Source organism: Motacilla alba, chromosome 5 (assembly GCF_015832195.1).
Source record: "Motacilla alba alba isolate MOTALB_02 chromosome 5, Motacilla_alba_V1.0_pri, whole genome shotgun sequence".
Classification (NCBI taxonomy): Eukaryota; Metazoa; Chordata; class Aves; order Passeriformes; family Motacillidae; genus Motacilla; species Motacilla alba.
Window position 1 is genome coordinate 52,101,647 of NC_052020.1, and position 24,925 is coordinate 52,126,571.

The 24,925-nt window shown below is 46.9% G+C and overlaps 1 protein-coding gene across 4 annotated transcripts; it reads right to left on the minus strand.

Moving 5' to 3' along the window:
- Positions 1-404: 404 nt before the first annotated feature.
- Positions 405-24,555, minus strand: LOC119702071 (exocyst complex component 3-like protein 2). Of its 4 annotated transcripts, none has more exons than XM_038139523.1 (12): positions 24,102-24,555; positions 22,159-22,753; positions 20,388-20,505; positions 16,770-16,844; positions 14,552-14,652; positions 13,496-13,588; positions 12,051-12,183; positions 11,002-11,112; positions 9,087-9,242; positions 5,992-6,113; positions 4,353-4,538; positions 405-2,453 (listed from the first exon to the last, which is right to left on the minus strand). In XM_038139523.1, the coding sequence occupies exons 1-11, from the start codon at positions 24,385-24,387 to the stop codon at positions 4,358-4,360; spliced, it is 1,971 nt and encodes a 656-aa protein (XP_037995451.1). In that variant the 5' UTR covers positions 24,388-24,555; the 3' UTR covers positions 405-2,453; positions 4,353-4,357. The 4 variants fall into 4 exon arrangements, with proteins under 4 accessions (XP_037995451.1, XP_037995454.1, XP_037995452.1 ...); XM_038139526.1 differs by lacking the exon at positions 24,102-24,555 and adding an exon at positions 23,081-23,410; XM_038139524.1 differs by lacking the exon at positions 13,496-13,588.
- Between the last annotated feature and the right edge of the window lie 370 nt (positions 24,556-24,925).

Sequence of the window (24,925 nt, forward strand, 5' to 3'; positions counted from 1 at the left end):
GATTCCCAGCCCTCTTCAGAGAGTGGCACAAATCCCACACAAGCGCTTTAACCCCAGGTTAGGGTGAAAGCTAGAAAGGAGGAGGCTGGATCACTTGGGAAGTTCAGGTCACACAATCAAGTGGGTTAAAACCCCTCATCCACTCCATCAAACAAGCCAAATCCCTCATCCTCCTTCCCTGTAGCCTCTCCTTCCCTCCCTGATCACCTCAGACAGTCCTAGGGAGTGACCCAGCATTCCCTTGCTACTGCCTCCCCTCCAGGGCTTCTCCCCACACACCATCTGCTCTCCGCAGGTGACTTCTGGGTACCCAAGGACATCCCTCCCACACCATCTTCCTCCACATCAGCCGGCCTCTCCCCATCACCCCTAGCCAACATCCCTGGGCCCTCTGGCTCTGGAAAATGTCATTAAACATCATGGACAAACTCAAGTCTTTATTTGGTCTCTCCATGAGTGGATGTTTCACACATGGTGCAAAAACTTGCTGCTACAAAACCTCATTGATCTGCACACAGCAATGGCAAGCCTGGTGCCCCTCAGGGCTCCCAGCTGCTGATTCTAAGCAGAACACACCCTTGGCTGGCTGAAGATGTCAAACAGCACAGACAGACATCGGCATTGACATGTGCATGGCCAGAGCTGTCCACATGCTGAAGGATTATTTTTAGCCCAACAGTGATGGAAATGTCAGGGAGGGTTTTATTTATTTTCTCTAGAAGGCTTGTTGCTTGAAATCCCCATTGGCAGAGGCTGACCCTGACCTTGCCATCACAATAGGGTCTGTCATCCAGGTCTGACATCCCTTCCCATCCTTGCAAAAATGTGCAATTCAGCAGGAGGGGAGGGTGGCTGGCCCACAGTGCCTGGCAGGGCTGACAACCTTCAGAAAGCAGGTGCTCATCCAGCCCCACAGCCCAACCCATGCCCACCCAGCCAGGTTGCAGCTCCCCCAGATTCCCCAGCCTTCCCATATCCCACAGAAGGTCTCACTGAAGCCACAATGGATGGCTATGAAATGTTAGGGATACCAACACTGGCCTTTTGAGCAGCCGGGCAGTCAGGAAGGCCAGGCAGGCCATGGGATGCTCTCACTGCCCTTCAGTGACAAGAGGGACGAAGTGTAACAGAGCCAAGGTCTCCTGGTGCCCTGAAAGCACACAGAGGACTCCATGGAGATGGAAGCAACCTGTTTCTTCTCCTCAGACACTCACCCTGCACTCAGCACAGCACCAGGAACAAAGCTAATGACAATTACAAATCTGCCCTGGCTCCTTTCCAGCTCACAGGACCCCATCTGCACTGAGGGCTTTGGGATGGGGCACCTGAGTCCCTGGGGTGATGGCACACCACTGTAGAATGTGGCAGCACCCAGATGGGTCTGCATTTCCCACGGTACCAGGGCATGACATGTCCCCTGCTACACACATTGACAGGTTATGCAGAAATTTCCTTCTCCTTGTTAGGGTAGCAGACTTGAGGGGGAATGGCTGCTCAGAAAAGCACTGGTGCATCTGAGGTAGAGTTTCTTGCTTGGTTGTGGTGTCAAAGGGGAGCAGTAATGGCCTATATTCATACAATACCAAAGGAGGGCCTTGAAGCACATCCCGCTTGTGGCCTGTGACCAGTCCATAGATAACCAGGAAGAAAAATCAGTGTTTTTCCTTCAGAACTGCCTATTTACATCTGAAAACTAGCAGAGACCTTGCCCAGAGGCTGGGACAAACAGCTCCTTTTACTGCCTGCTTCCCATGAGGTTTTCTCCTCTCTCTCCAAGAGGAAATTTCCAGTAACTGAGGTATAAAAATTAATGCAAGACTATGCTCCTGAGCCAGCTGTAAAACTCATACAGGAAGAGCTCCCCGTCCCACACCTCACCATGGCAGGCTGCCCCAAAAGAAGGTCACAGCCTTCACAAGAGAGGGAAGAGGCAGCTCTGTCTGCACCTTCGTGGTGCAGGCCAGGCTTTGGGGAGTAAACTGAGGTGCCCAGACCTGCAGGCATTGCCAGCACAATCAGCCAGGCAATATTCCCTAACAGAGGTCTTGGATCCCTCGGGAAGTTGCCGTGCTGGGACACCATGTGGTGCAGCAGTCCCTGGTTTCATTGGAGATTTCATGGAACAAAGGAGGAATTCAGAGAGGAATTCAGTGAGGGGAAACCCTCCTCCACACTTGCCACATCCTGGGAATAACCACCAGGACTTAGCTGAATGGCAATCTCTAGGAAATTTGGAAGAAATGTCTTTCAACCATATCTCATTCATCTTCCTCCTGGACTTTACATTTAAGATTAGGATTTGAGCCTCATGGTTTTCCTGCAAAAGCGCAGAAATTTTTTCTTCCGTGGCTGAAAGGCTTCTCCATGCATCCATCTGCATGAGAAGCTTTCAAGGAGTTGTGGTTGCAGACGCTGGCACAGCAGAGCAAGGCCTCATGTTTCTCCCAGCAGGCCTGAGGGAAGGCAAAAAAAAAGCTGGGTAATTAAATAGCACTCGTCAGAACATGTGCAAGAGTCAAACAGCAGAAACATCCCTCCTGTGCACACTCTTGCATGAAGCTGTAGCCACACTTACCTGCTGAAATCCTCCACTTCCTGGGCTAAGCGATCCATGGGCAGCACCCCCACTGCTGCCTGCCCTCCCCAGCCAAACCTTCTCACTCCTCTTCTGGAAGGACATTTCATGCTAACATGAAACAGCCAAAACCTGTGTTCTTCCAAAGTCCTGCCACCTCCATATACAGGAGGGAGAAATGTGTTTCTGACTAGGAGGAAGCAGCTGATTCTCAGAGAGCCTACAGGTCACACTCCAGAGCATGGCGGCAAAATCACAGGGCTGGGACGGAAGGAGGAAGGTGGCACATCTCATAACTGATTTCACCTTTACTGATGCCCCTGAACTTGAGTGAGGCCACCAAACTGTGCTAGGCATGTGTGTCCACCACACTGCTGACTCAGCTGGGTCTGCTGGGATTTGGGAGCCTATTTACCCAGAGAATTTCAGCAAACAGGAGATTCAGGGACTTACAATGCTTTAAAAACTTGTTCCTCGATACCTTAACTAAAACAAAAGTGACACTATGGGTAATTTCTTTAAAGCAGGGTATAAACATGGGTGGCTGACAGCCAGTTCACTATATCAGAATCAGTTTTCATTAGGAGGGGAAGCTTTTGTGCTTATTAATTGTTTCTCTTGCTTTCTCTCCCTGCTACCAGGGCAGCCTGCTGTCTGCCTGTGCCTGGAGGGCAGAGTCCTGCATACCTCACCCCTGATCTGCTAACATGAGTAACTATAAATAAATAGTGACACCTGAGAGGGGAGGAGGAAAGGGACTGTGCTTCTAAACGTCAGTCTAGTCAGCTTATGCAACAGAAGGTAACTGCTGACAATCTGTAGTTATTGACTGAGCAGGACTATTTCTCATGGCTGAGGGTTCTGACCTGGCCAACATAAAACAAAATTCTCCACCTCTGAGCTGGAGCTGGATAATTTTGGACTAACAAGAAATTGTCAGTTATTTCAAGTGAAGAAAATAGCTGCATATTTTCCACTAAGCAGTATTTTAAATTGGTGAGGAACTGCTTAGCTTTGAAATCTGCTGCAACTTAGCCCCCCCCCCCCCCCCCCCCAAAAAAAAAAAGCACCCAATTTTGATTATGAAGGAGTCCCTTGGGAGACTGAAAGTTGACTGCAAGTACCCCAAACGAGTCTTGGCAATCTCACCATTGGATTTAACTCCTTGCAGTGACAGTCATCCCTCTGTTTTTAACCCTCCTCCCTTCTGCCATCAACTGCTGTTTCTGCCATCACACAATGGGCACACTTGCCTCTGGTTCTCACAGCACAGTCATTTAAATGGGGCCAAGCCTGGTTTAATTAATGTAGCTGTCATGGAGGAGGCAGTGGTGGGCTCACATATCCCTCCCCTCAGCACCAGAGAAGCAGGAGGATCACTGAGAGGTTCCTCCTTGGCTTGTCCTGCTAGGAGGCAACAGCACCTGCCTGGGAAACCATGCCCAGGCAGAGGCAAGAGCTGGGAGGGAGGGAATGCTGCAGAGAGACCTTGCTGCAGGGACACACAGACAGGAGTGAAAAATGGGGAGGAAGAGCCAGCCCTGTCTTCCCCTTTGTCCCTGCTGTAACCTGAATCACTCATCTAAGTATTCAGCACCCTGCACTGCCTACAACAAGATCCTCCAGGGTGTGGAAGTCTGCAGGCGGAGAGAGGGAAGTAGAGCCAGTGCATGGAGCAATGAGGGCTTTGGGGAGGTGAGGCTACAGCTCCACCTCCCTGTAAGAAGTGTGCCTGGGCAGATACACGTTACACACAAGCACACTCACACACACCCACCTTTGCTAACAGCAGAGGCAGCCACAGATTCCGCATTTTCTAGGTTTTACTTCTATATCTGCAAAAAGCAAGTTTGCTTCTGTTTCTGATTCCCTGCAATTATCATGAAATGCCTTCAAGAGAGCAGCTCTGTCTTCTCGGCTGAGCGAATTTTTGATGTCCAGCACTGCACTCAGATGTTCCTTCCTTTCCAAAAGGACAAGAGGACAGTAAGTGAATGAGTCAAGGGGAAAAAAAAAAAAAAAGTTGTTTTCTATCCCTCAGTTTTGTTGGACCAGACCAAAGATCGGAAGCTGCTTTTTGACACCTTCTAGCTATCTAAGGAGGAAGCCATATCCCAAGAGCTGTGTGGGATAGGACTGATCTCATGAGTCCTAAGCCCAGAGCACTCAGCATCCCTCTGAAGTATTGAAAATGTTCAGCTTAGGTTATTCCTAGAAAAAGAGCTGTATCTATCATAATAGGTTTCAGATAACTCTGTATTTGACCATTTGGAGGCATTTTTTATATCTTTTCTCCCCTCAAATGGAGCTAATTCCTGTTCATCTGGAAGGTTACAAGATTTGTGTTCTACAGAGCACTGTTCCCCTGAGCAGGGAAATACTGTATTGGATAGGAGGCAAATAGATCCAAGCCAAACAGTTTGAAACAGAGAAATCTGTTGTAGTCAAGAACAATTCATCCACTCGCACCAGGATGACCTCCTCTGAGATCTGGGTCTTCTGAGAACTTTCTATACCCACTTCTTATACTATGTATATGCATATGTGTCATTGCTGTGCTGTATCAGATAAGGAGCTTTTTAGCTCAATATCACCTTCAAAAGTAGTAAAGTAAAAAAAAAAAAAAAAAAAAAAAGTAAGAAACCAGATGAAGCACAACATAATCTCTTTGTCTTTCTTTTTTTTTTTTCTTTGCCTGTAGCAGTCCTTCCTACAGAAGTCCAGAGACTTCCCTTGCTGCAGATTTATATGATGACTGTCATGTTGAATAGGCACTGAAGTAATTATCTGCCACAAATTGCCTGCCCCATATTTGAAGGTATTCACACTTTTGGCCTTCACAACATCCTGTGATAGAGAGCTTTACACTGCAATCATGTTAAGTTGGAAAAACACAGGCACAGCACATCCGAGCAAAAGACAGATGCAGTAAACCACAGGCTTTGGAAAAACCTGTGTTTCAATTCTGTTAAATTTTCTGTAAGAAATACAATGTATATTCTTGCTGAATACACCTAGAAACTTCTGAAAATATTTATATAAGGTTTGGTGAAGTGTTGAAGCCAAAAGCCAAGTGTTTGGAAGTTATGAAATGCCCAAATTAAGGATGTTCTTGAAACCTACATTTGACACATATGCTCCTGTAAGTTCTGCATTAAGGTAGTACTTTTCCATAGCATTTCTGCTTTGTTGACAGCAATTTCATCCATCCTCCACCTTTACAGAAGGACATCTCAACTTCAGCAGTTCGTGTCTGACAAGGATATAAACCAGGCACCAGTGAATACATTCAAAGGGTCACTGTGTCTGGCCCAACACACTGCAAAAGCATTACAGGACTAATACTGCTGTCGGTCTTCTGGTTTCAAGTAATCATGTAAGAAAGTACAGAAGTTCAAATCAACCAAAGATGTTACCTGAGGTCAGGAAATTCTTTTAGAATGGGCAGAAGTGCTATTTTCATCCCCTCAGGATCAGAAGTTTGAACAAGCTCTAAAATTGCTTTTATGGGATCCTTGAGAGAACCAGCTGCAGGACCCTGGGGAGAAAAGCAATGGTGTGTTCAGGGCAGGAGAAATGGCACAGCGCATTAGGAGCTAGACTCGTGTCAGACTGGGGATGTCTCCATATGGGTTAGGAGCTTTGCAGGAGTATGTATAGAAGTGCACGTATAGAAGTCTGATTTTCCCCCAGGGTAGCAGAAAAGAACCTGGGGAGCAGTCACAGACTGCTTCCAGGGTGGCTGGGCAGCCATCTTCAGCAGTGCAGAATCCCCTCCTGCACTTCCTTTGGCAAAGCTGGCAAATGTACCTCATTTTTCCCTAAACTGCCTTTCCTGTCAAGGCCATTTCACCTCGTGGGAGGTGGTTTGCTTCTGGAGGTAAGCACAGCCCTGTGCTTGACCTGTGTGAAAACAAGCTTTGTTGGCCAAACATGCTGGCATTTCTGCCACCCCAAAGCAAGCCCAGGGACAGAAAAGCAGCCTTAGGGAGAGGATGAGAGAACACAGATCCTCTAATAGAAAAAAAAGTGAAAAACAGACATGATTGGTAGATGTTGCACATGATGATCTCCCTCTAATCTGGAGCACACAGGAGAAAAAAGTCTCATCAGAAAACACACAGCATTTTTAGCAGAGCTGGAGAAGCAGGATGCAGATGAACCACCAGGAAGAGAGCTTCAGGTCTTGCTCACATTTTTCATCAGTGCAGTAATGCAATTTAATTGCTTCCCTGAATTATTGATGCCACCACGTCAACAGAGACTCTGTGACAAAGCAAACCTGGAGAACGGGCTGCCAAACTGGGGCAGGAGAAGCCCAGGTTCCCCTGATCTGCAGGGGGCATTAGAAACAGCAGGTCACATTCTCCATGTGGCACCTCTGTGATGAACATAAATTAAAAATAATAATAATATTTGAAGACAGCCTTCCCCCTCTCCCCCTGCACTGCAGGCACGCAGCATGTCTAGCTCTGCTCAGTGCACAAGCTGTACTCAGCTCCTGAGGCACTGGTACTGTACAGCTTCATACTTGGCAAGCTCACTATTACAAAATGCTAATTAATTTGAAGGCGTCAGATTTAGTTAAGCACTACATAGGCAGGCAAGGTCAGAGGTAAACAGCCTGCAGTCTAAGGGGAAAAAAAAGAGGTGTTTTGTCAGCAGTGTTTAAGTGCCTTTGACACATACTGCTCTTAGGAGAGAAGCAAGGTATTTCCTAATGTGTTTTGAGAGCAGAGGGGAAGGAAGAGCCCAAAGAGAGGGCAGAGCAGGGCAGGGAGCAGGTGCAGCCTGTGCAACAACTGCACGATAAATTCAGTCTGCAGCAGAGTTCATATTTGGCATGCATAACCCTGAGCCTCATGACTAAGGAGCAGGCTGTCCCCTGCAAATCTCTTGTGCATTTCACCTTCAAGGCTTTCAGTGCTCTCACATCAAGCAAGAAAGTGGGGACACTGGGGAAAATGTTCTAACCAGATGCAGCCTTTTTTCACCCAAGCTTAATGTAGGGTTTTAATAGATAATTAGATTTCCTCTTTTTCCTTTGCACTGCTCCATGCACGTTACATCCAAAGCTGATGCTGAGCACAGCATTTCTGGTAAACTTCAGAGTTAAGATTAGAGAACCTTCCTGCTATTCTCCATGTCTCAATTGCTGAAAGCATTAATTCATCTGTGATCGATCACTCCGAGAGAGGTGGGTCTTCAGCTAAAAGCACTGGAAGCTTCCAGCTTTCTGCTATGAATCTAATGCATTCATTATAATGAGTCTGAGAGGATTTAGAGAAGCCTACGGACAATCATTTTTATTTCATTTTATTCACTGGACAAGGTAACAGTTGTTGACATATATCTTGCAAGGGACTCATCTGTGAGAAAAGAGATTTTCAGTCCCTAGCACTTAAATAGGCAAGTTGTGAGAATGACTCAGCACTTGTGAAATCATTAAAACCAGTGTAGCCAAGCGGGTTTATGTGCTGTCACATCTGAGTCCTGTTTCCAAACTGACTTTGCAACCACTGCTGTGCTGCTCAGCCCAGCCCCTTATGAAGACCATGCCTGGGCACTCTCAGCCTGCCTCTGCTAATGAGCCATGCCAGGGACATTGCACAGCAGTGATTCTCCAGCTGAACCAGCTGAAGGAGGGGACACTCCTGCCAGTGCAATCCTGGCCCTTGGGTAACCAAGGGACTCATGTGACAGCCTGGTGGCACTCGCAGGTGCTGCGTGCAGCACTGCCAATTACACCAGATTATGAGGTGAGACTTTTTAAAGCTTCTAAAGTTGTTTCTGCATATCAGAACAAGCACTTCTGCACAAGTTTTCTTCAGAGGTGTGGCTCTGCTTTTACACCCAATCTTCTGCAATGTGCCTTCACTTCCTAATGGTGTGAGGTGTTTACCCCTGCAGGAAGACTCGTTCCTCCCCACAACCTTCAGCAACCACAACAGCATCAGCATGTTTTTGCCATGAGGAAATGCCACAGCACAGGGAAATGGCTCAGGCAGTCATCATCCCAGCTCTGGGGGGCTGGGCTGGGCCTGTGGGGAGGGAGGAGGCTCGACAGAGGGGTGGCAATGCACACCCCAGGTCCAGGGAGGAGCAGCCTTACAGGGCAATCCACAGAGCAGGTGGAGGTGTGGAGCAGCCTGTTTGCTTCATCACTCCAGAGGCTCAAGGGTAAGCACTGCCACCCCATGCCAGGTACCAGAGGCCTGATGGGGGGAGCTGGCAGCTTTGGAGCTGTCTCACCAGCTCAGAGGAGCGCATCTCATTCTTGTGTCAGTGGCAGCAGTGCAAAAGTTGCATCTTCCAGTCACACATTTCAAAACCAAGAACTAACAGCTCCTGACAGATCAGAAGGGCTGTCAGCACATCTGAATGTCACTTCAGTGAAGCTTGATACCCCTGTGGTAAAAACCTTAAGCTTTTTTGTAGCTTTCAGAGTCTCTCCCTCTGCTGGTACCGCTCTATGACAAAGTGCAAAACTGTAACCATATCAAAGACTTACTAAGCACTCTTTAAAGATGGTTTGCATCATCCTATGATCTTCTTCTATCTTGTTGACAATCCTCCTCCTCTGCATAGCAGATGGTTTCCTGGGAGTGGTCAGGAGGGCCTGCATGTATTCTGTAATAATGATGGCATTGACAGCCTTGACGAGGGCCTGTTCCAGAGCAAAGATAGCCAGATTAACTTCCCTGCACCAAGCAAGGCTCAGCCACACCCGTGCCAGGGCAGACAGCAGATATTCTGCCCATGGAGATGGCTGTCCCAACTCTTTGCTTAAGTATTAATTTAAAATGCTTGATCTAGCACTTGGACTATCTGCAAGCAGCATGTGGATCACAAACCTTGATGGTAAGTGTGGAGACATCAAATCAAAAGCAATGGGACCAGTTAGCTGAGCCAGAGGTCACTCACACTCCAGAGCTGCAGCGACTCTGGGCTTGGCTAACAAATACATCACCTGGGGAGATCTTGGGCTGCAGACACAGCCAGATGCAGCCTCCCTCGAGCATCTACACTTGACACAGGGCCCTTGGGCACACAGTTGTGGCTGGGCACAGAGAAGTCACCTGGGCAACTCCCTCTTAGCTCTCACTTCCTGCTGAGGAACCCCAGTGCAGAGGCTCTGCAGTGCCTGACAGGGACAGTGAGTGTTTCTGCTGCGGGGTGGGCTGCTGCACAGAAACCACACTTTGTTAGCAATTGAAATCAGAGCAGGGTTAGGCTGCAGTCCAAAGGTACAGGAAATCCTCAGCTCTGTCCAAAACAGACAAAGCAAGAGACAGAGAGCTCTGGCACAGCGATTCACCACTGAGTTGCTGCTTGCCCCAGCACTAATGTGACATAATGTCCAGTGACAGGCTTTGAACAACAGCAGAATAGATCCTACTTTTTTTTCTCTTCCATTACTTTTTCCATATTGCAAAATGTTAATTTAAATCATCACTGACAAAGAGTCTGCAGACCTGGGAGTCCCGTGCTTAGGAGGACACGTGGCACATGTAGCAGCAGCAAATCCAGCCTGCAGAGGTTTCCCCAGGTACCAACCTCATTGCTGAAGATAGACTCAAGGGTGCTGTAAGATCCTACACAAGTTGTTTAGGCTAATGTAAAGGTGAAAAACTTGGGTACTTTGTGAGGTTGTTTGCCAATTACTCTGCATGAGATGCTGTGTCCCTTAAGAATTTGGACTTTTCACTCCTCTGTGTCCACTCTACATCAAAGGGATCAATAATCCTTACAAATAAGGTCAAAACACATTAGAAGCTGAAAAGATTTCCAATATGATGGTGTTGGGGCAATGGTGGGAGAGGAGGGAGCCCAACATTCCCCTCTGTATTTGGGAGGTACATTCAGTTTCCACATTTCTTCATTTGTCGGTTTCTCTGCTGAAATTACAGAAAGGTCCCAGCTGTCACTACTCAACCCTGGTGGATAGAGGTACTGGACTGAGACCACTAGATACTTAAAAGTCCATTTGACTACAGGGAAAACTGCAGTTTAGATTAATTTTCTGGTACTGTGCCATCCAAATGTTCAATTACTAGTTTTAGTGATTTCACAGAACTGAATGGTTTGGATTGGAAGATACCTTAAAGATCATCTAGTCCAAACCCCCCTGCCATGGGCAGGGACACCTTCCACCAGAATGGGTTGCTCAGTACCCAACATGGCCTTGAACACTTCCAGAGATGAGGCATCCTCAGCTTCTCCGGGCAACTTCTTCCAGCACCTCAACATTCCCACAGCAAAGAACTTCCTCCTAAAATCTAGTGTAAACCTATTCTCTTTTAGTTTTAATCCATTCCCCCTTGTCCTTTTACTACATGCCCTTGGAAAAAAAATCCCTCTCCAGCTTTCTGGTAAGATGATTTCCTGAGTAACATATTGTTCTCACTTTCTTACTTATTTCTTACCTCATATATATCTGTTTTTTTCTTCCCAAAGGTCAAAAAGTTTTGCTTTAAGGACTCAAGGATGTGGTCAAAACCACTATCACACTTTTTGAAGTGGTCCTTCAGTGTTCCCTGAGGAAAAGAAACAGACAGAGTCAAAGGGTGCACATGTAGAGACACCAAACAAACAACAGACACAGATTATTGTGTCTTTGCTCTTTCTGCTCTTGGAAAAAGACTTCTCTACAAACTGCAGCATCCTGTGTTTTTATTTCAAAGAAAATCAAAACATGAAAGAAGGAAACAATTCCAACTCAGGAAGGATGTACTAAGTTCTTAAGCCCAAATCTGGAAGACTGAAAACCCGGGCCCTGGGCCTCCTGTTCCCCCTCAGGGTTGCTGGTGCTCTGTCAGAACCATCCCCAATTCCCACACAGATGTGTGGGCCCATGGGACAGGCTGCCAATGAGCTCTGGAGGCCAAAACTGCACAGTGTAGCCAGAGTTTCTCTTGTCATTTTCCTTTTGCTGCCTCCAGCGTGCCCGAGGGAGCCTGTGCAATGAGGCTGAAGATGCTCAGGGGAGCTTCCCAGGGAAGTGCACAGGATCACACACTGCCATGAGCCTGGAATTCTGGGTTTACCAGACACAAGGGTGAAAGGTGCCTGGGCTAATAGACTGATACTAGAAAGTGTGAAAGGAGGGGACTTTATCTCAAGGGAGGGACATATTTCTGGTCAGCCTTCTCTACATCCAGACTACCCAGCACAGCCCTGGGCTCTGTGAGCTATCACTATCCTGGGAAGATGCCCAGCTGCTGGGAATTAATAGGTACCAGGTGAAATTCAACTTTTTTGGGTCTGGGCAGCACAACAGCAAACACAGTGAAACTGGGGTCCCAAAACTGGACAATGTAAAGCTGTCCATATACACATTCTGACAAGGCAGAGGAGAATACTAGGCTTGAAGGCCAAACTATGCCTTCACCTTTTCCAAATCAGGACATGAGAGGGAAGCGTACAGCAGCCATATGGTCTGCAAATAGTCAGAATTAAAATGGGTCTTCCATACCTTGAGTTTCATAGTGATGGTCTGCAGAAAATGCTCCATAATGTCATCTTCCATCCTGTGTAGAAATCCATTTACCTTAACATTCTGGTCAGTGCTGACACTGCAAATGTATGTCAGCTTATGCCAGACAGTTCTGTTTAAAAAAATAAATGTGGAAAGTATTGATCAGATCAAATCACGCTATTCTCTCAGATCAAAACTCTTTTTACTGTAACCAACACAGCTGCCTGGGTCATTGAATGGACACATGCTCAGGTCCAAAGCTAGCTCAGTGACCTGCTGTGTGCTCTTTAAGACACTGCCACAAGGGCACAAAAGCTCAGTGCGTGCAAATGCCACTTGTACCCATCACTAGTGGGATCAGATCAATAAAAATTCTAGTATTTTCAAAAATGAGCAAGCACGAAGCAGCCTTGACAAACAGAGTCTGGGTGAGCATCCCATGTGCCTTTGACAATCTACAAATACAAGACAAACAATTATCTTCCATCAGAACAGTCTTCCAGTCAGTAAATCTGGTTAAAATTATCACCAGCTTGAAACCAGACATTCTACATTCTGGAAAGGCTCAGTGTACAACTTCATTCTAAGTAAAGCTGTGAAGGATTACATAAAAGAGCCTCATAAGTATTCAGTCTAGGATCCAGCATCAGCAGCATGCAAATAAAACAAACAAAGCAGCTACCTAGGCTCAACACAAGGCTCTGATGTCAAGTAATCACTGTGCATATGTTGGATTTTGACATTTTGCTGACTCCAGAGAGTCAGCAAAATGGATAACTTTACACAGGAAGAAGAGAAGCAACCTTGTTTTCCCCGATGCTGCAAGTGCTTCTGAAATTAGCTTGTAGGTGCAAACATCCTCCTCCACCCTTCTGTGCTTTACTGCTTCCCTCCTTCCTAGCAACCCCAGGGAGAGCCTGGCATATTCCATGGGGTTTCATTCAGCAAAGCACTCAAGACTGCACCTACCAAGTGCAGTAGCACACACATCTCAGCATAACCTTCATGCAGCTTTCCTGCTGGAGGACGATCAGGCCAGGGCAAGGAAGGATATCACAACCCACAGTGGAGTTAGCCAGGATAGTGTCCCCACACATGACACAGCACTGCTGCCTGCCTCCTGCTCAGTGCAGGAAGGGGGAGATGGCTGCAACCCCTGCACCTGCAGGGCCTGGGAGCAGGCAAAAAGTGGCAGTACAGCCCCGTGGCCCTGGCCACAGTCACAGCCCCCATCTCAGCCTCCCTCTTGCTGGGGCAGCCATCGCAGCTCTAAAGGAGTCTTGCTGACAGCAGCTGGCTTCCATGTTTAAAGGCTGGTGTGCACAGTGCTGGATGACCATACCCAGCTGGAGGCAAGGTTGGCCTCCTACCAGAGTCAGAAGGAGATCAGACCAGCAGAAAACTCGTTTTGCTCCCCATGTCATGAGACTCTGTTTTCGAACCTGAGAAGGCAGCAATTCTCCAGGATTCGTAAGCTGCTGCAGATCTGCAGGCAGCCATCAAGCTGGATGAAACTTCTTACTTCATCTTCATAGCTAAATTAAAACAGGAAGAAGCACCTTTAATCTGGTGTGCTCCATAACACATCTAACATCAATAGCACACTGAGGAAATACTGTGGATTATTTGTCTTTTTATCTCACAGTTTCAATCCCCCCTACAACATGACAAAGTCTCTGTCCTGCCCAGCTGATGGAGAATAAAAACACAGGAACAGCAGGGAGAGCCCTGCAGCTGCCTGGGTTCCTTTGCCAGGGACCAAGAGGCAGAAGGTTGATTTGCAACACTTCCTTCTGGGAAGCAACTCAGGCTTTGTCAATAAAGCTGCAGAACAAAATCTCAGTGTATGTGAATAACCCACGAGGTCTCTGAACTGCTTTGTCAGTCTCAGTCTCACAAAGGGCTTCTACACAACTCCATTTTATAGGAATTTCTTTCCTCTCATCATGTGGAGGGCCAAGGATCTTAAATCAAATCTCCATCTGAAATACTACCTAAACCTGCAGTCCTGGCATTTTCTGCTGGGGGGGATACATGGGGAGAGAAATACCCAAGAACAAAAAGCAGATGAAGGGAGCCAGAGGAAGTGGGGAGAGGCCAGATGAGAAGACATTCATTCTGTTATGAGAACTAGGACAGAGCAGAGCTCCCCAGCCTGCCACAGAGCCAATGGAAAGCACTGTGCCTGGGATGCACAGCCAGGGTAGGAAGGGCCAGGCCTGGGCACTGGACACTTGGCTGCCCCTCTTCCCAGGTGTGTTTAAGGTCTGAGCCTCTCCAGACCTCCCCCAAAGGCTCTATCCTGTCCCAGCTACTCCAGATGTACTTTGTTCCCTCAGCTTTAGTCCAACAACAAACACTGAGCACACAAACAGAAGTGAAGTGCTGTCTCTCCAGTAACAGCTTAATGGGAAACAGCATCACCAGCTGCTTCATTGAGGTTTCTTTCTTTTGAACATTAAGAATGTTACCAAGGAGGAAAACAGCATCCTTCCTACCTCTCCAGGAACCTCAGGCACTCCTCCAGGCACTCAGCTTCCACCTTCTCACTCAGGCTCTCGCTGATTCGCCTGGCAGCCTCTGTCTTCTCTGTTAGAATCTGTGGATTTCAGTGTGTGAGCAGAGAACTGGCCAAAGTCATTTGTTCCCTATGCAGTGAACAGGAATACATCCCACTGTTCACCCTGCAGCAAATCCCTCTGCCCCAGGCACCAACTTCTGCTTCGGTTTTGAGAGTCCTCATGGAAAAAAATGTATTTTTCATCAGCCCCGTTGTAATGCTGATGACCCTACACCTTTGCTACCACTGTTTTTGTTGTGGTCAGCAGGCCCGTGCTTGGGTAAAAGCCTGTCCCTGCAGATGTTCTCTGCTGGCCACATCCAGCCTGGCAGCTCAGCTCATACACAGACCTGCCATCTGCAGAGCATCTGCGCTTCTACCTGACTCACCCTCGCAGATAAATTTGGGTGCAGCCACTTAAAAAAGGTTATGCAGAGCTATCTGTGCGCCCTGCACCTCTGCCAGGGTCTCTGCATGGGATGTCTGAAGAGGGCAGGTGTCACCTTCCCGGCCACCACCACTCACACGTGACACAGCTCGGTGTGTTAAACCCTAGAGCACATGTCCTGCCCCACTGACCCCAGCTGGGTGGCCCAGGTGTCCGCAGGAGGTGGGCTGTGCCAGACAGCTCAAAATTCACCCCATATCGGGCAGGCTTGAGCAGGTGGCAACTTAATGCTGCCCATTAGTTGCTCCGTGGAAACAAAAGCTTGCAAGGGGAGGAGAGCCAGATGGATAAAAGGAGACAGATGGACCCGTATGCTGTGCCCTCACAGTGCTCATCAGCCAGAGACAAAGGGTGACTCACATCATGAATGGGATTTTCCACTGTTCAGATGCAAAAGCTCACCCAAAGGGGATGGATAAAATAAGCCACCCCAAAGTGTAAGAAAACCACAGCTGATGAGTTTCCATGACACGTTGATCATTTTCTATCTGAAGTTTAAGTGTCAGCCTGAGAAAATTGAGGAGGTGGTGATTTCATAAGGCATTCCTATTAATCCAGGCTTTTCCATCACCCACCCCAGAGCATTCAAACCTCTCAGTTACATGCACAACGGAGTGAATCCACTCATGCTGAAGCATGGCCAGATGTTACAGATATGAGGACTATGGGATTCAAACCATGCTTTGTCCTAGTTCCTGTTAGAAAACTTTCCACTGTGAGCCAGGAGCAGGAAAAAAAAACCATCTTGATAGCTAAACATCATCCTAGCACAGGTACATCACTGCTCCATAGCTCCAGCAGGTGCAGGGCAAGGCAAGGAGGAAACAGTCCCTGATGTGAGCTCTGCATTTGGTGCCTGGGTCTGAGATGGGCCAGGAAAGCCTGTGCTTTCCTGCTAAAATTGTCTCCTCACAAGGAAAACTAGCTGCTGCTGATCTGCAATGCTTCCAATGCCTGACGTTTTCTGCCATCCCAAAGGACCATGGAGCTACTTCCCTCTCTCAGGGCCTGAAACGGGACTGCCACCGGGGTGGTGGAAGTGGAGAAGAAAGATACAGTCATGACAGCCCAGAGCCATGCCCCTGATCTCCAGCATCACTTAAGCCCACATATAAACTCCAGGATTTATTTTAATCCTTCTGCAGGTCGTGATCCACATGCCCTCTGCCCACAGTACATGCTGCTCACGAGTCAGCAGGGTGTGCTCCTGCCGTGCCCTTGGAGCACTCGCCTCTGCTGTGCTCTGCAGAACCCCCTGCACCGCCAGGGCAGCAGGGACAAGCAGGAGCAGCCTGCCTGCATTTGCACTGCCAGCCAAGGGCCCTGCCCCGGCTCAGCAGCTCTCCCTGCTTTTATAAAAGCGCTCTGCAGAGCTCACACAGAGCAGGCTGGGTAACACGCACCACGACTTTCCAAAAGGTTACATAAAGATCCAGGAGCGTGTATGAAAATGCAGATCAGCTTGGATCAGCTCAGGCTTATCCTTAGTTTAGTAAGGGGGTATTTTTTCTTTATGTGTGCCCAGGGCAAAAACAGGTTTGGGAGCAAACAGACCCAGCTTGAGTATGGCAGCCAGCCTGCAGGCTTTTACCACATTGAGCTTAGACTGAGACATGCAAAACTAGGTCTTGCCAAATACCCACATGCTTGTGTGCTAAAACATGACTGCCCCAAAGACTGGGAGCTTTTCAGTTCCCCCCCAGTTTACCTCAATGACTGCAGCGTCTGCACAGGGGGGTTTCCCAATATCAAAGGCTTCTTTCAGCGTTTTCCCCACTTCCTTCTAAATGACAAAAGGAAATCAAAAAGTACAGTTCAGATAAAATGGCACTCAGAATGACTTAGGTTTCCCAGCCTCTCATTATCCATTTGGGCTAGATGAATTTCTGCCTCCATTTTTTTGGCTGTCTCATTTAACCCAAAGTCTGGCTATTTTCCAGCTGACCTAATAACATTGTTCTGTTTTGTTCTACATTGTTTGTTTGAGTTTAAATGATTTGCAGCTTTCTTTCATCCCAGTGTCAGCTTGGGTTATCTAGAGTCTTCCCTAGTTAGCTTAGCTCAAATGAAGGCGCCCACACAGCAAAACAGTGCTTAGATACATCTCCATGCTGCCAGCTACTGTAGCTGAGATTTTCCACCCTTCCTCTCTCCAACCAGCATCCACAGAAACCAGCCAGCATTAATTAAAACCATTCCCTTGCTTGAGCCAGGAACTTGTGAGTGCAAAGAGGAGAGGGTTAGTGTTTAGAGCTACTGTCATGGTGAGATGGGCCCCATGAGGCTGCACGATGGGAAATTTCCCAAGACTTGGCTGGCTTATGCTAGTTTGAATGGCTGTAAAAACAAAACTAGCACTGCAAAGAAAGGGCTTGTTGCTTAAAACATGATCTGACCTTTATAGAAGCTTTAATCTCAAAAGTCTGGCTTGCTTATTTATTCTTTCATTTCTGAATCTTCCTCCAAGGAATAAAAAGTCTGATCTCCCATTTTGGTCTTTGTTCTTTTCTGCCTGATGAATTAGGAAATTTGTGGCTGTCAGCTGAAGAATTTCATCAAAAGTATATTCAAAACAACTTCTCTCCCATATTCACTGAAAAGTGTTAATCAAAGACAAATAAGCAGTTGTAAACAACCCAGAAAAATTTCTTTCCTCACAAGTGCCATCACCTGACTGTGAGCAAATGTGTGAACACTATGTGCTGAGATAGCACATCCCCGCTGAGCTGCACAAACACTTCAAGCCTGCCCCCCACAATGGGACAAAGCATGGCTTAGTGAGGAACTGCAAGGCAATTAATAACTTGTTGAGGACAGCACTTAGTTGTTTTGGATCAGATTATGTGTCTGCGTTAGAAACAGCCTGCTTGTCTGTAGCTCTTGTAGTGATACCAGCACGTCAGGCACCAAACCTCCATCGTGGAGGGGACCAAAACTTCTGCTGTAATAAACAGGCCCAATTCACTTCTTGTTTCTTCCTGTCTGACCAAAATGTTGCAAGGCTTCAGATCCACGGATGGTCAGTACACCTGTGCTGACTGCAGAACACAAACTTCTCAATCCTCCTTCTGTCCATTTGAAAAAATAGAGGGATGGTGGGGAGAAGACCCAGAGCCAAGTGATCCTTTGCAGGTCAGCGTAAATGAGCATGAGAATGAGCCCTGGCATCATGCTGGAAGGTCTGCCTTGCACTCTTGTCAAATTCCCCAGTACAGCAAGGGCAGAGGTGACAGACTGGCCACCCAAATGATGGCAGGAGCATTTTCAGTATTTTCAGTTCACCAACTTTGTAACCCCAAAGGTACAAAGCTCCCCAGCCCCCAGTGTGTCCAGACTAAGGGGAGTGCTGCCTGCATGCAGAGCTGACTGAGTTCCCCACACTGGAGTTTCAAAGTGGTTTTGAACCCCACGTGGCATCTGGGCTCTCAGCACCTTCAGATATGCTCACAGTTCTCACCACTCATGTCTGTTTAAAGTGCTTTTAGTTTGCGCAGATATCAGGCTGCCACACCTAAAGATAAGCCAGCTATTCATAAGCAAAGTAGACCATGGCTTATTCTGGTCAGGATCTTCTCATTCTGAACTTTTCATCATCCATTGAAGTGGCAAAACACACACCATGTGATTTAGACACAATAACATATGACAATTGTTCAGAGATAACAGCAGGATATTTGTTCAATAACAACTTCCTGTATATTAGCATAATGAAGGGCTGAATTACCCTAGAAGCAGAAATGGAGGGATAAAGCAGATTTTATAAACTGTGCCACTGAGCTGAAGAGACATGCATGATTTTTCCATATGGAGTCAGCTTATGTCCACTTAAGCTCATTAGCTTGAATCTGGAGTTGTTCCCAAGCTGGCTAGGTTTGAAGCTACACTGTCCAGCCCTTCCAGCTCTGTTCTTTCTGTTCAACTCAGCACCACATAGAGCTGTGATGCTTCCGGATCCAAGGTGGCATGAAAACTCAGGGCAGCATGGCACAAAAGCTCATAACCAGATTGAGCTGTTTTCCTGCTCAGCACACAGGAAAACAGAAAGCCCATGGTTAAGTGCAAGCATTCTTTAGCTATTACACTAGAGGGAACTAAAAAAAAGTTACATTTCCCATCACCGTTAGTCAGCATCTTTGAGGGCTTGTCAATGACTCAGGGACTTGCTCTAGGATAACCTCAGTGGCACTACCCTGAGTTAAGTCACTTCCTTCATTGAAACAAATGCTAAAAAAAGAGCTTGAGAACACATGGTCTTCCTCAGGATAATGATTAAAAACAGCCCATAAAGATACTTAAACACTGAAACCAGTAGGCTTTAAGCATATTGTCACCAGCTGGCACTTCTACTCCCATGTTTGTGACTACCTTCTTGTTCTTCAGGGAATAATTCTTGAGGAAAATCTCTGCAATTTAGAGTACTTTCCCAGGGATGATTCAGCAGTTTGCCATGGAATTTCCCCTCCTCTGCTCCCCAGGGGCTGGTGGAAATGGAAAGCAAGAGAGCTGAGTGTGGTAACTCCTGCTGTTGCATTTCAGCTTTAGCTGAATAAAAGAGGCCCCGCTGAGTTTTCCAAATAACGTGGTTTCCTCTGGAACTCCCCATTGCTACAGCACATCTTCCCTGCTTCATTTGTATTCCACATGTCTCAACAGAATTCTTCAAAGAGGGAACTTTGCTGAGAAAAGAAAGAGATGCTGCAGTCGCAGGGCTGGGGTCACCTGTGGGATCACAAGACAGGATTCTCTGAGGAGGGCTGCTGGGTGGGCACCAGCTGCACATTTTCTTGTGCTGAGCTCTGGAAATAATCATTGCTCTAACATCAGCAGTGTCAGTCCAACAGGCTGGAGAGGACTGTGAGGGGTCCACACGCAGGCAAACTTAGCAGCCTCAATATCCTGCACAGCTGAGGCAAAGGGGCTGTACAAAAACCCCAGCTTCACACACGATGGGATCATTAAGAGATGGAGAGAAGATGGACAACATTTTGAAATGGCCCTCAATAAGGAAGTGGGTTTCACCCATAGTCTCCCTTTCTTTCATCTGAGCAGAGCAGATTGCAGCTCTCTGAATTTACAGCAATGGGATGAAGAGAGATTTGCAGAAGTCCCAGCATTTCCTCGCTAAGGAGCAAGGACAGGCCAGCCTCCCTTTGGCAGCAGACAATGTGGATCTTCACACCTGGGCTCTGCAATGAAACTCGGTAAAGGTGGAGACCTTGGGACCCACACGTGCCTGAGCAGAGCTGAGTATTTAACCAGGGCACCCCTTTATTGAAAACCACGGGAATAAAACCGGCACATTGGGGTAAAACTCCTGAGTTCTTACCCGTGCAATTGCAAGTAACTTTTCCTCAGTCTTCAAAAGAATCCACACGAGGCACTGTGCACCAAGGGAAAGGCTGTGCTGGGGGCTGTGCCCGGGTCTCTCACATGCCTGGCTGCCTCTGTGTACAGAAACAAGAGCTCAGCCAGAGGGGCAGCTTCCCGCGGGTCCACGGCGTCGCCCGCCTGGCACCCCTGCTTGGCACCACAGCCTCACACTAAGCACACAGGGTGCCCTGCAAGAACCCAGCGGTGTTTGCCAAGCTTGGGCAGCCACAGCACAGTAGATGATCTTGGCAACAGCCTTTTGCCAGCTTTTCTTTTGTGCTGTTTCTTTTCCTTCTCCCCACATTTGCTGCCCGGGTTAAGGTTTTTGCTTGTTCCCCTCTCCCCTTCCCTCACTGCTGCTGCTCAATTCCTTCTCAAGCTTGGGGGAGAGTCTCCCAAGCACCCTTGCATGAATGCACAACTTTGCAAGTGTCGCATACTCTTTCTGAATGGAATAAGAAGCAGCTATATACCAAGACAACTGCATCTATGCATGAGCTTTTATAGGGGTTGTAACTGCATTTAGAGAGGAAAAAATCAAATGCTGAAGTCGGGCATCTCTGCTCTTCTCATTTCTACTTTTTTAACTACCATCTGTCTAATATAGTCACTGGCCTTACTTGTTTGGGTTTTTTTTCCCTGAAGGGATTCTGCATTTATATAATACATTTTTTCCTATATTCGACTTTTCTTTATATAATTAAATTACATTATTTTTCACCTCCACTTTTATTAAAGATTTCAATATTTAATAAACCCATTCCTCCAAATTTTTACCATTTTAAAAGCAGCAGTAAAAGGGATGCCTCCTGACCACATCTACCATGTGCCTGATGATGGCCAGTGTGTACCCACCACACAGCTTCCCTCCTTCAGGAGCTGCCTGGGGGAAGAGACCACCTGATGAACTGCTAATGAGCTAATCAAGGGTTTATAAGTATAATTAATACAAGGAACAGAGAAGCTGTGGGCTTGGATGAAAGCAATCAAATCATCCAAAAAGGCTGAGAACTATTAGGCATAAGAAGATTGAAGCAATTAAACCACGGACACAGAGAATCAAACTCCCCATCCACCATAAAAAAAAAAGAAATCACAAGAAAGTTTCAGGCTTTGATGACACCCACAGGCTTTGAATTCACATTGGGCCAAAGGACCCCAGATGTGCCGCTCTTCAGAAGGAAAGCCATGTCTGTTTCCCCAGACTTGAGCGGGAATTAATGATCTGTTACATGTTTTTCCTGTGATCTGAGCACTAATGAAGGAAATACAGAAACAACTGGGAAAACTACAAGCCAGATAAAGCAGTGGAAGGACCAAGGGCAGAACAAGAGAAATCCATAGAGCACCATGCTGACATAAAGGCCAGGGAAAATTACTCTGGGGTAATTGGAGTATTATGGACCTTGTTAAAAAAGGCTTGATACAAGGAAAGAAATTGTTCAATAAAGCAGAAAACTGTGCATGTCCAACAGCAGTCCAGCAGAAAAATACCTGCCCACCTCAGGTGAACCCCTGAATCTGGTATTAAAGATTTAGAAAGAGGCAGTACTGCAATGAAAAAAGGCTCTGGTTCTGAGAGCACAGAAGATAAAAGAGGCAGTGGGCAAACCTAAACTCAGCAAGAGTCCTGATCACCACTGTGTTATCAGGAAGCAGGGACTGTTCTCAGAAATAAAAAAATAGAGATATAGAAAAATGTAGGAAAAAATGCCCTTCAGACATACCTTTCGTACATTTTAATGCTCCATCCATAAATTAAAAGGCTTTGGCTGAAGCTGAAACAGTTACTGTCAGTAAGTGTGGCAAGGTGGGAACACAAAGAGGCATGACAGCAGCGGGCATAGGTGACGAGCAGTCCTGCTTCCTTGAAGACATCACTTCTGTGCTCCAGGCTGGGGAGAAACGTCCTTTCCAGGTGACTCAGGTGCTGGATTAGTGCAGTCTCATCTGTGTTGGTAGAGGAAGCAAACGGGGGAATCTGGGCGGTCATGTACTGCATTAGCTTTTCCTCCAGATCTTTTCTCCAGAAGTTTGGGCTCCAGGTGGAAACAGAATCTGTCTCTAGGCCGTTGCCAAGCCGCTCTGCTTCCTTCTGCTTCTCCCACTTCAGTGATTCCCCCACTGACTGCAATGGCTCCAGGAGCATCCTATCATTTCCACTGAGTGCTTCTCCCACCACAGTCCACATTCGTTCAGCCAGCAGTGCATAAAGTAATTCAGACTTTCCCATACCATCATTTCCAGAATGCTCCAGATTATGAATTTGATCACAAGCTTCCAAAAATTTTCCTTGCTCAATTAATCTGCAGATGGTTTCCTCTGCAATAAAAAAAGAATACAACTTGCTGTTTGTTCACTTGTCTATAGGGCCATCACTTTAATATCCAAGTTATGAAGTATCTAGTTTATATCTATTCCAGAATTCCTCAGGATCTACTAAAGATCAGCCCATTTAATGTCTAGCACTAGCACCTCTCAGTTTCCTCAGGGCAAGCACTTCTTTTTGTTTCTAAATTTCTTTCATCCTTTCTCCTCCAGGTTAACCAAGCCTGCAGATTAGTCTGCAGCTTTCTGCCATCATTCCAGACACCTCCTCATGTGAGCAACAAAGGTTCATTAATTACAATCTTTCCATAAGAAATGTACCTTCCGTCCAGAAGAAAAGCATTAAAGAAGGGACATCTTCTGAACAAGCCAACAGCTGAAAGCCAAACCTGGAAGGAATTCTCTGCCTCCTCTACAGAAACCGTGGCAGGACCATAGTGCTGCAAGCTCCCTCGGAGAGAAGATTTTCAGGGCTGCTTCCAATGTATCTTCCCTAGCACATCCAGTCAGCCAACAAGAGTTAAAGATACTCTCACAACAGATGCACGGAGCTGCAGGGTTTTCTCCATGTGTTTTATAGATTACGAGGTTGAGCAACGAAGGGTTAAAGTTTGCCAAAGGTATCTGGAGCAGAGCCCAGAGGACAAATCGAACTTGATGACAATGCAGGGGAAGTTAAGTAAAGCCAGAAGCAGTGGGACTTAAATAATTCAGGATAAAACTTAGGGGGTAGAGTGAAGAATGAAAGGAGTATGAACTTCCACTGTGTTTTGCCTATATCCTTCCTAGCTTTCCTCTATGAAAATATCTCATATGTGAAGTAAGAATTAAATCAAGAAGGACTGGAGGAAGGAACATGACATGAAATGGAGAAGGGTCGATGCAAGGATGTTCAGCAAAGCAATTGGCAAGTAATTCAGGAGGGGCCTACAAGCTGCACCCATCCTGCCTCGATGCATGCAACACATGGGAAGTGTTTAATTGGCACAACGGGCCTGTGTGCAACCCACCTCCCCCTCCCATCTGTGCAGGAGCAGCACAGTCACATGGTTGGGGTGTCAGCCACTCATACATCATCCTTCTCACAAGACACATCAGGAGTCTTTGCAGAGATAAAAATAAGAACAGTAAAGAGAAACATTTGTGAAGCAAATAAGAAGTGAAGTACAGAACTGCCCAGAGTAGCAAGCGTAGGGTTCAGAAGGGACAAGAATTCAGGTGAAGGATGGGGAGGAGGAGAGTGGAAAGCACCTAATCCAGAAGCTGATGAAAAACAAGAGCCTGTGGGATGGGAGGAGCAAAGAAGATCCAGGCCTGGACCCAGAGATAACTTCAAGGTTACCTGCAGGCGTCCCTCTCTCCACTCCTTTCCTACCGCTTGGCCTCTTCAGCAAATTCCCTGCCACATCCTCAGCACCAGCCTTCTCCACCATTTCCTTCCCACCAACCACAGTCTTCAGCAATTTGCCTGCCAAGGTTTTCAATTTCCCTTTCCTTTTTGCCTCCTGCTTCTTTCTCTCCTCATGTGTGGCCTTGGGCAGTATTCTTGCATTTTCCCCAGCCATTTTCTCCCCCTTCCTGTTGCCTCCTCCCACAAAGGCTGCCCAGGAATGCTTTCTCTTCTGCATGATCCAAGCAGATTCAGGTGCTTTCTGTCCAACTGGGAATACTATCAGAAGAAAACATGAGAAACAGTTCTATGCAAAGTAATCTTAGTGTCGATCTCCCAGGGAAGTTCTCTCTTCTTCTGATTTATTTTTTTTTTTCTGCGTAGCTGCAGGCTTCAGCTGCCTTTGAAAAAGTCTAACCTGCTATCCTGTCTGTGCCAAGTGAGGACACTTTTATAGGCTTCCAGCCTCTTATGTAATCCTTCCCTCTTCTGGGTAAATAAAGTCAAAAACCTCATGCATAATCTAACCACAACCACTGGGGGAAAGCCAGGGGGATTTTTGGGATTTTCTAAACTATTACAATATCCCTGCACTGCCAGTTATCTTGATGACAATCCTATCAGTTTAAGGGAGTTGATTAGTTACAACTTTTATGAAACACACATCCTTTTCTACCCACCCTGCATGCCCAGGCTGCACCTGAGTTTTCCTTTGGCAGGGAGATCACATCTGGGTTTGGAGCCAAGTTTTCCCTCACCTCCCAGCAAGCCTCGTG

Bases quoted from the DNA above. Each gene is read 5' to 3' on its own strand.
- LOC119702071 (XM_038139523.1), bottom strand. From the start codon at position 24,387: ATGCAGAAGAGAAAGCATTCCTGGGCAGCCTTTGTGGGAGGAGGCAAC. The intron at 20,506-22,158 runs GTATGTCTGAAG...TTCTGTACACAG, and splicing joins AGCATTAAAATGTACGAAAG to AGGCAGCCAGGCATGTGAGA. The intron at 16,845-20,387 runs GTAAGAACTCAG...TTTGTCATTTAG, and splicing joins AGTTACTTGCAATTGCACGG to AAGGAAGTGGGGAAAACGCT.